The sequence below is a fragment of the Lactuca virosa genome, chromosome 9, assembly GCF_052849685.1.
Source record: "Lactuca virosa cultivar CGN04683 chromosome 9, Lactuca_virosa_CGN04683_v6, whole genome shotgun sequence".
NCBI classification, from domain to species: domain Eukaryota; kingdom Viridiplantae; phylum Streptophyta; class Magnoliopsida; order Asterales; family Asteraceae; genus Lactuca; species Lactuca virosa.
In genome coordinates this window covers 25,512,880-25,524,533 of record NC_136434.1, presented here as the reverse complement: position 1 = coordinate 25,524,533, position 11,654 = coordinate 25,512,880, and the positions used below count along the sequence as shown (strand labels likewise).

General features: G+C 38.4%; 1 protein-coding gene across 1 annotated transcript; it reads right to left on the bottom strand.

Annotated features, from left to right (window-relative positions):
- Positions 1-10,427: 10,427 nt before the first annotated feature.
- LOC145139052 (secreted RxLR effector protein 161-like) lies at positions 10,428-10,829 on the bottom strand. Its single transcript, XM_079073008.1, has one exon. The coding sequence runs from the start codon at positions 10,827-10,829 to the stop codon at positions 10,428-10,430; it is 402 nt and encodes a 133-aa protein (XP_078929134.1).
- Positions 10,830-11,654: the final 825 nt, after the last annotated feature.

The window sequence follows — 11,654 nt, the reverse complement described above, 5'->3', positions numbered from 1 at the left end:
CTCTTCATAGTTCGAATTGTGAGATTTGGCAATTAGTCTGAACATTTGGGACTTAGTAACATAAGTTCTGAATTTGTCTAGACACACATATGAGCTTTCTAAGGCAAAGGTGTATGAGTTTAAGAAGCTTAGATAAGGCTTATCAAAGCATTAGGTATTAGAAATATGAACTTAAGGAATTCAATAAGCATTGTTTTCTGGAAGTTCAATTGTTTTCTGAATACATGTCAAAGCTAGTGGGAGCATAAGTGTTATGCTGGTAAGAAAATAATCATCATGTTAGTGGGAGCATGATTATTATGATAAGTATTGCAAGTTAGCAATATTAATTATAGAAAACAAAGATTCACTTTGCAAAGTTGCAAGGGTTGAAAAGTTGTTTTGCTATAATTAAGGGAGAGAATATTATACTTCGTTTCAAAATTCTAAAGCTTAGATCGAGAAATGTTAATAAATTTAGTCAAGGATACATAGTGCATTCTCAAAATTCGATTATAATTACGGCATCCCTCTTCATAGTTCGAATTGTGGGAACAGAGCACATAAAATATTATGGCAGAAGGCTGATAAAGTATCACGTCTTTATGTGAGACATTAAGCATCGTGTCCAATACGCTTCGGGTATAGGATCGATTGCATATGCTATAATATTTGACCATTCTAAAATTTTCCAAATGCCTAGGGCATTAAGAGGGAAAAAGGACTAGAATCGGTTTTGACTAAAATAATTAAACAACTGTCAAAGGACGATCTGAGGTTCACTGAGGATTTGTCGCTTGTGAGTAGTTGGAAGTATAGTACTGGATGGACTATATTGACATTATTATGAATAGATAAGATTCTATTAAGAATGAGTTGTCATATGGCAAACATGGAAATGTTTCTATAATTGGGAGTTGGAAATTAAGAATTTATGTCTAGATTAGAAAATTTTATGCAAAAAGAATGTTCAAAGGAATGTACTTTGAGTGAGAGACATCACATCTATATAATTGTTTTGTAACAATTTCTGATAGAGTACTTTGTGATTTCATTGGCCAAGTCATGATGACTTTTGTGCTATGACTTTACGAAAGAATCATTGCATAAAATGTTAGAATCTGACATATTCTAAAAGTGGCAAGAATTTGGTATTCTCATACTAATAATAAGAATTGGGGATTGTGAAATGAGTTTCATTGGAAAAGTTTTTCAATTGATCTATTTCACAAAGTATGGACCATAGGAAACCAAAGTGTGCATGCTTGGAGCATGGGACAATTGTGGTTACACTTCGAGTAATAAGTTGATTTTCTGAAACAGTAAGCAATGAATAATGAGTAATCAATATGGTGTTTAAATAAAAGTGTTTTTATTTACGCTCAAAAGTTTTGGGGCTATATAGGATTAATATTATTATTGCGTTTCACTTTGCATGTTTTGACTTCCAGAATAAATGGGTTATTCGAACCTCCACAGTCGGTCATACGTTGGAAGTAGGTATGAAGGAAGACTGTCATGAATTTGTATGTAGATTGTCTAAAGTGTTTAGACATAGCACACGTTTGCTGTAGAGTTCATGAGTACTTTGATAAGATTAAAGTATTGGATTAAACCCACACTCACTTGAATCACTTCATGGATTTATCACGGGTGATTAGTGAGACGATAACATTGTATATTCTTGAAACCGAGACGTGTGAGTTGTTATTTGCTGGTCGGTTGCACATTGATGATAAGTAAACGCACCAGTAAATTGGTGTTATAAAACTTATTGTTGTGTGTGATTCGATTAGTAGGTGCAAGCAAGCATTTGAGTCGAAGTTTATCCATTCCTTTTACCCAAAGTGGGATAAAAGCGATATATGTGGGCCCCTCGATGATTTATTGATGATACCTAAGCGCTTGGCCAAGCCGGGACTAAGTTGATGTGTTCAATTGTAGTCTGTTGTCAGTCGTCATGAATCGGAAGTCGGGAAACAATACATAGACAGAGAGAATGATTTAAATCCATGGCTTGTGTCTATACGATATCTTGTAGAATGGAGGAATATATGATCCCTTATCAAAAGGACACGCGTATCTGATAAGATCATAGTTGACAGCGGCTTTTGAAAGCTACGATTGCTGATCAGGTTCTGAAGTTATGCAAAATAGTTATTAGACTTATCCAAGTGGGAGACTGTTGGATTAGTGTCTAAGTCCATAACTATTTTGGTATGTACTTGACCCGATTATGAGCATGGTCCTTTTGGGTTGCCTTCACCATAGCAATATGTAGGATGAATTAAGGAGAGAAAGGTTTAATTATGCTTTATTAATATATTATGAGAATAATATATTAAAGGAGAAATCATATTGTTTAATTAATATTAGTCAAGAATTAATTAAGATTTAATTTTGTGGCTAAAAGAGATTAATTAAACTTAGGGGACTGGAGTTGTATTTATAAGATAATTACAATTGGGCTATGGATCACCTAATAATATATAGGTTGGACGAATTCTATGGGAAGCCCATAAGGAATTCGTCCAAGGGATATGTTAAAGGAGTCCATGGGCTGCTTAGGGCTTAAGTAGTCAGATTAGGGTTTCCTAGTTGAAAAGCCTAATAGCCTACATGTATATAAAGGCCCCCTATGCCCCAAAAACGTGGTGAACTATTCCTTTAGGGTTTCCATCCGTTTTTGGTGCCTCCTCTCTCCTCCCTCTTCATCCAAGTTGCTTAGTGGTGTTTGTGACTCCATTAGAGGTGCAACAGTTGAGGCACTAAGCTTTCTGAAGCCAAGGATTGATTGTTATTGCTATATAACAATCAAAGGTAATTACTAAACCCTTATTTCAGTTCTTATTTGATAGATCTAGGGTTTATAGCTTTGGATATTCAATTGCATGTTCATTATACAAACTAGATCCAAAAGCTATTAGGGTTTGCATGTACACCATAGGAATGATGTATTGCTCGAAACCCATCAAAAGGATCAAGTATTAAGCACTTAATGGGAAAAGTGCTTAATCTATTAGTACGCTGGGCGTAACCCAGTGTACGCTGCGCGTAAGCCCTAGAACCCCAGTACGCTGCACTTGCCAGGATGGTACGCTAAGCGTACACATCACAGTTGGGCCGAATTCGTTTTGGGCCTTTGAGCTAATTGGGCCTCATTTGATTATTGGGCATGGTGGTATTCTGAGAATTATGGGTCATATCATCTATTATGGGCCATGGACATTTTGATTGGGCCTTATTGGGCCAAGAGGCCCATTAGGGATTTTGGACTTAGACTTTGGGCCCATTAGCAAGGGATGGATAATTGGGCCTTAGGGAAAGGTTTGGAGTTTGGGTTTCCCGTGATTAATTAAAGTCCTAACATTGTCTAATATTATTTTTCAGCACGGGAGGTTACGGATTGTTAGGAGATCGGCTTTTGTATTCAGCAATCAGAGGTGAGTCTCTTCACCATACCAATGGGTCTAAGGCACCAAGGCTTGTCCATTATATGATGTGTAGTATCCTAGCTGAGATTGTATTATGTGACTTGTTAGTTGGTATGAGCTAGGAAGTATGCTATTGATATATGTGGTACGTTGTATGGAAGAGCATGTGGAGAGCCCATGGCTTTCCTATCAAATACCATGGGAGAGCCCATGACACTTAGGTGTAAGACCATGTTGAGAGCCCATGGCATCCTGGAGTAAGACCCTGGGGACGAGCCCACGACATCCCTATATGTTGTACACATGGCTTATGTGATATGTGTGTAGCTTTGATTAGCTATCAGGATATGTGTAGGTGTATTGTGTGTGGTATGCTCTGGGGAACTCACTAAGCATTAGCTTACAGTTTGTGGATTTGTTTTAGGTACATCGGAGCCCAAGGGCAAGGGCAAGGCTTGATGGCGCGGCGTGCACTCTCTCATCGATATTTTATGGGACACTCTGATGTTTTTGAATGAAGTTGTAATGAATGTGGATTTGAAAACAATCTGTTTTCGGATTTCATGGATTATGCAAATGTGTTTTATTAATTAAAAACGAAAATTTCTTGGAAAAATTTGGGTCGTTACACCTCAACCATCGGGTTGGTATGCCCCGACCTGTTGGCTTACGCACAAAGCAGTAAAGCCTCATCCAGTGACCAAACTTATGCACATATAACAAATATTCATATAACAGTCTATAGCCAGTCAGACAGATCTACTGATCACTAATCATAGCATCATCCTATATAGCAAGATACCGATCTAACAGATCACTATAGCACAATAGCATACATAATAAGATATCAAATCTAATGGGTCGACATATAACAAATAATCATATAACAGTCTATAGCCAGTCAGACAGATCTACTGATCACTAATCATAGCATCATCCTATATAGCAGGATACCGATCTAACAGATCACTATAGCACAATAGCATACATAATAAGATATCAAATCCAATGGGTCGACATTGGTGCCTTCGACTCGCAGGTACAGTGAGGAAAACTCACCTCGCAGATTGAACAAAACTGATGAGGGCCGACTCCGAATCTCAGCTATCAAACCGATACCTGTTTCCACCAAGTGACCAGTTCCATCAAATTCCCAAAATACCCAAAATACCCTGAAGGTCCAACTTGGTCAAATTCAATGGTCGAGGTCGACAACCCATGTTAACCCAACACGCCGTGTTGACTTAGAAACACGTCGTGTTCCTTCTGCACCCAAACAGTCGGGAAAATCCCGACCAACACGCCATGTTGACTTAGAAACAAACTGTGTTTGCCAAAGATCCAACAACTTAATACGTCAATCCGTTTTCCTTGATTCCAAGAGATCCAAAGCTCAGATCTAGTTCGGAATGTGATCCATAAGGATAAAGTTTCCAACTTTATCCATTGGGACTACCCCAAAAAAAGGTCCAACACCCAATCCATAAAGCTTAAAAATGCAAGGGCTTAACCAATAAGCACGTAATCCTTAAAGTCTGAAATCCATCCTTTCCAGAAGTGATTCTAACACCAAAACCATCCCAAGGGTTGGTGCTTTTTAGACATCAATGTCTAATGCATGTCTTGAACCCATATTAGGTCAAAATGAGGATTTATGACCTAATCTCTATGCATGGCATCAAACTTGATTAAAGACCAGATCTAAGACACTACTAGGTCACCTTGACCTGGAGATTCATAAAGTTGAAAACATGAAGCAAAATGGACAAAACCCAAGATCTAACAACTTCAAATGATAAAAATCGAGTCTTGGACACTTACAAAGGTCCAGAAGAGTGCTAAAATGAAGAAGGGGGGGCTTGCTTGCTGGATCTTTGCTTCCTTCTTCCACCTTCTTCCTTCTTTAACTTCAAAAACACCAAACTAGCTCAAAAATAGAAGGGAAAGATGATTAGGTTTCTTTCAGGGCTTGAGGGGCTGATGGGGGATGAGGGCGAATAAACCCTAGCCTCCACATTCCTTTAAATAGGGAGCAAAACCCGGATGATTAGGGTTTCATTCCAGCCATCAACACGCCGTGTTCTAAGAGGCAACACGCCGTGTTGTCCTTAATGAAATCCTTGTTTCCTCATATTTGGACATGCAGTGTTGGTGCCTGCAACACGCCGTGTCAAATCCTCAAAAGGTGATTCATTCCCAAAATTGCACCCCAAATTTCCAGGTGTTACAACTCTCCCCTACTTTATTTAGATTTTGTCCTAAAAATCATTCCTAACTATCTCCTTCGCCGAACTAAACGATCATGACTGGACTCCCTGAATCCCAAAAACGACTGGGGAAATCACCCCGCTCTGATGACCGCCCACCCTTACTGATGTCGAATCCAAAATAGAAGATATCACGATCCCTAACGAAGAATGAATCTCTACTTTTCCTTAAGCCAACGAGTACCCAACCACCATACCTGAAATTGAAACCATGAACAATGATGGACTCCAAGACAGACAGAACCAATCAAAACTGCTCCCGCAAAGACTCAACTTCACAACCCGAACCTAAAAACCTATCCGACATGAACGAATTTACAGATACCCGAAAACATATACCCCCAACCACCTGCCAGATCCTTGATAAAAGTCGACCCTGACATACGATGACCTTCCATTAATCAAACCCATTCTAAGCCGAATTCTCATACCGACGACGAACGAATTCTTGCTCCTGCTAACGCTAACCGATAAAGGACAACCATCACTAATCAATTCCAAAACCAGGAATCCAATACCTTATCTGAAAAGAACCCAAACACATCAATTGCAAATTTTCCACTAATCCCATTGCCATAAGCTGCACCAAAAGCCTTTAATTAAACTGTGACTCCCTGACACGCCATTCCAACCACTGCTCCTATGAGCAAAGATGAAAATTCCAGGAATTCCACACTTACCTTCAATCCTTAACAATTCAGGTGTACCCCCATCAAGCAAATCACCCGATACATTAACGAAGAAATTTTTTGATTTGAGACCTCATAACCGGTTCCCAAACTTGCTAATCAACCCCTCATAACAGTTTGCGAGCAAACAGGGTTATAATGCAACATTTCAAGAGATTTTCTGATATACGCCTGATACTCCCAACAACCTTTAATTGATTCCTTTCCAAACCAACTGATTGTGCCTCCTGACTTCCATCAATGCACCAATACCGAAAGTAAAATACTAAGATGAACTCAACAATCATGATCACTGGGCCCACATCCTATACCTGTTATTCTCCCGATATTACATCGATCCTGCCGACATTAAATCACTCACCCAACGCCCCCGGCCTAAAGATACTCACATCATTCCATCACCTTGCAGGGACCTAAACAACGTCCCTCTCAACGCCAACCGAGCACAACAATGCCAAAATCTTACCACACATAATTCCTTTCGTAGAACAACTTGCTACCAATGTGAAACCATGCGAAATCATGGTTACCCACAACCCGAGAACAGGATAACGGTTGCACGCTTGATCAAATTCAAAGTCTATCACCCAGAAGAACCATGCAAATAATCTGATCCAAGCCCCAATGCTATCTTGTCCAGCCCACATACACACAAAGAATTACCATAATGCATATCCTTAGGGAACCCATAACCTCATCCAAAAAGGGCAGAAATACCAACGCTCAATCGAACGACGAACGTCAATCATTAACAAAAGACATCCTCATGGTCGATTGAAAAAAGATTCTATACTTGATTGAGACTGAACAGGTTCCACCAATACACAACCAACTCGTGAAGACTTCTGAAGTGATCCTGAATGCCACCCAACCCAAGACTGCTATGAACCAAAATTCCACACTGCCATTGAGGGTAAGCATACCAAAAGACCAAAGGAACATAAAACATACTAAATTTGATGAGAGGTGGACACATCCATAGAACTTTAACTACCACAACTCAAATCCTTCAGAGAACCTTTGCTAAAAGACAAACGATGCGACCAACAATTGAGAACGCATTTCCATTAAATCTAATGAACCAAAACCCTTGCGGAGCTAAACGTACCAAATTCTGAAATTGATTCCTTGCTCAGTCTTTGCCCAAGCTTATTATAAATAGAAATCCATAACACCATCTGCAATTTCCCTCCGCCATTGATTCTCATCATGAGCGATCCCAGCGGCTCCTCCTTTATTCATTAGCACCCCCAAAAAGGACGAATAGCTGCAACGAGCTCCTAGATTACCCACCTCTATATACCTCTTCCTTGGCCAAACCTTGAATCGAGATCCCACACACTCACACCACAGAACCTAAAAAGACATTCCTCAATTCCACGAATCCGAACAGATCGATGATCCACCAAGCAGAATACCCAGATCTCTCCTACTTGGGGTTTGAACTACCACACCCACTGGTGTTGAAACCAAACCATAACTCAAACCGGATCAACCAGGTACAACCATCCATGATCCCGAGAATGAATAATATACACAGGATGATATTCCAAATAAGGATCAAACAAATCCAAAGAGAATCCGAAATTTTAGTTGAAGACCTCTGAAATTCCCAATCATAACCACTTAACATTGAGGTTCCCTTACAAGAGCATAACCCCATACCGACTTATGATCCAAAACATACACTCCTTGTCTACAATTCTAACCGCCAAACCGGTACCTGGCCTGCCTACACCCAAGAACACAGACCCTTGATCACATCACATCACATCACCGACATCCATATCACATCAACCCACATGTAAGTACAGTGAGGAAAATTCACCTCGCAGACTGACCAGAACTGATGAGGGCCGACTCCAAATCTTAGCTCTCAAACTGATACCTGTTTCCACCAAGTGACCAGTTCCATCAAAATCCCAAAGTACCCAAAATACCCTCAAGGTCCAACTTGGTTAAAGTCAACAGTCAAGGTCAACAATCCATGTTAACCCAACACGCCGTGTTGACTTAGAAACATGCCGTGTTCTGTCTGCACCCATACAGTCGGGAAAATCTCGGCCAACATGCCGTGTTGACTTAGAAACACGTCGTGTTTGCCAAAGATCCAACAACTTAATACATTAAGCCGTTTTCCTTGATTCCAAGAGTTCTAGAGCTCAGATCTAGTCCGAAATGTGATCCATAAGGATAAAGTTTCCAGCTTTATGTTTAGTTTTATTTAAAAACTAGTTTTAACAACTATAAATAATGGCAAACGGAAGACTTGACTTTTATAAATAACATAAAGATTTTATCACCCACCAAGGATCAACTTGCAAGTAGTAGAAAGATTTAAAGCACAACCATAGAAGGAAGAAGAAGTAACAACCTTTGATGAACTTTGGATCCTCTAAGGGAGGCAAGGAAGTTGTTGGAGAAAAAGGTTGAACCCTTAAGACACCAACAATGATCCAACTTGATTAGAATGCTAGTTCTTATGTTAACTCTTAATCTTAGAACAAAATACCCAAGTATATGTTCCAAGAGAGTAAAACAAGGCACAACTTCTTCAAAGTCCAAGACCAGAGAAGAGATGGAGACGGGAGCAAAGAGCTCTCGACTTTTTGGCAAGAAAGAATGAACCAAAATGCAAGAGTGCACTCTATTTTAAGCTTACACTTAATCTAAAGGTCTTTATCCAATAAGCACTTTAGACAAGCTTGTCCCATGCATGCACCACACTTTGATTTCTTTTGATTAAACTAATAAGAAATCCATGTCTCTCTTTTTCACCATGCATGACCGGCCATGGAGTGTAAAAAAAAGAAAAGAAGAGTTTATATTTTATTAACTCAAAGTTTATAAGATATAAACTGTCTTTTGCTAAAAGACAAAAAGGCTTTCCAAGTCCAAAATGTTGTACATGACTTATTAATTCATACCTTATGAAATAATGTGTTACTTGTATTGTAAAATAATTATTTCCTTGCAATAAATATTTTCCCAATTTATAATAAGAGTTTTTTAATATTTATTAAAATCAAATTTCTAATAAATAATCAATTCTATCAAGTTGTTGTTAGTGTGACCCTTAGGATCATATGTTATTTAGCAATATCATTTTAATATGAATCTTGAGCATACTAGATCTTTCAATATCCTACTTGCGCAAGACTCATATTAGATTGATATAGACAATGGTAAACGTCTAGAAACATTTCACTGCCCCCAACAACATACGGCTTTGTGCCATTCCATCAATGGCCAATTCTCCAGAAGCCTAAGGCTACAATTGGTGTATAAGGTAAGTTTATCAATTATCCCTTTGCTACAGACATCATGTCGAACATGAGATATAGATCACAATCAATCTCATATAAGTGTTCAACTTTACATCAGACCTTAGATGTTTAACTCTCAACGAATAAGAGGAACAAATCCCATCTTGACTACATACGCCTCTTGCATGGTTCAAATCATACCCGATAATAGCTTTTATAATTGCCTGTTTAAAGAACAAAATTTTACTACATCAAAGCATAACATTCTCCAAACTCAAGTTACCTATGAAACTGATTACAACTTATTCTTACTTTATTATTGTTTCCACAATAATAACCGACTATGGATTTTAGAGTTAATAAATTTACTCATGGATTAAACATGTTAATCAACAACACAACAAATATTTAATGAAAAGATCATATGCCATATATATCAAAGGCATTACAATAGATGATGTTATAATGTCCTAATACTCAATACTAATACATAAATCAAAGCCCATCACTAGAATAGCGAAGTCCTATTCCTCGAGCATGACTTTTAAAACATGACTTAAGGAAGGGGCTTCATGAAAGGGTCCGCCAAATTTTGATCAATGTGAACTTTGTGAATACTAATTTCACCTTATTCAACTTTATACCGGATGAAGTTGAATTTTCGGCTAATATGCATGATCTTCTTGTGTGATCTGGGTTCTTTTTCCAAAGTAATAGCACCCTCATTGTCACAGAAAAAGTCTAGGGGGTCCTGAATGGTAGGGAATGCCCCTAGATCCCCAATGAATTTCTTCATCCAAGCAACCTCTTGTGAAGCTTCAGAAGCAACAATGTATTCTGACTCTGTAGTGGATTGTGCAACAACACTTTGCTTGGAGATTTTCCAAGATACCGCACCCCATTGATAATGAACACATATCCAGATTGTGATTTGCAATCATCTTGATCAGTTGTGAAGGAAGCATCAATGTAACACTTTACACTTAATCTTTCTTCCACGCCTCCATAGACGAGGAACATATCCTTAGTTCTTTGTAAGTACTTGAGAATGTTCTTAACAGCTGTCCAATGACTTTCCCCTGTATTTTGTTGGAATTTGCTTACCATGCTCATAGCATAAGCAAGATCAGGTCTTGTACAGTTCATGGCGTACATGATGGATCCAATTGCAGAAGCATATGGAACATCCTTCATCTTGTCTAGCTCAGCCTTTGTGCTAGGGCATTGAGATGAACTTGTATAGTGCCATGTGCCATAGGTACAAATCCTTTCTTAGAGTTTTCCATATTGAATCGACGCAACACTTTCTCAATATATGTGCCTTGGCTTAAACCTATTAATCGTTTTGATCTATCTCTATAGATTTTGATTCCAAGAATGTATTGTGCCTCACCTAGGTCCTTCATTGAGAAGCACTTTCCAAGTCAAGTCTTTACACCTTGTAAAGTTCGAATGTGATTTCCCATGATTAATATGTCATCCACATATAGGACCAAGAATGTCACCGAGATCCCCCTAGTTTTCATGTAAACACAAGATTCATCTTCATTTCTAATAAAACCACACTTTGTGATTTCATCATCGAAATAATGATTCCAGTTACGAGAAGCTTGTTTTAATCCATAAATGCATCTCTTGAGCTTACACACTTTATTAGGATGCTTTTGGTTGACAAAACCTTCAGGTTGAACCATATAGACATCTTCATCCAAGTGCCCATTTATAAAAGTGGTTTTGACATCTATTTTCCATATCTCATAGTAATAATATGCAGCTATGGCAAGTAGTATCCTAATAGATTTAATCACAGAGACTGGTGAAAAGGTTTCATCATAATCAACCCCATAGGTTTGAGTGAATCCTTTTGTAACATCCCGTATATCAAATAAATAAATAAATAAGGGTTAATATGAATAGAAACCCTAAAATCATTAATAATTTAGTAAGGTGTTGGGTTCGAGGAGTTAACCGTCATAATTTTAGAAGTTGGGGGTTAAAAACGTGAGTTTTGGATTGGTT

Coding starts and splice junctions, on each gene's coding strand:
- LOC145139052 (XM_079073008.1), bottom strand. CDS start 10,829: ATGAAGGATGTTCCATATGCTTCTGCAATTGGATCCATCATGTACGCC.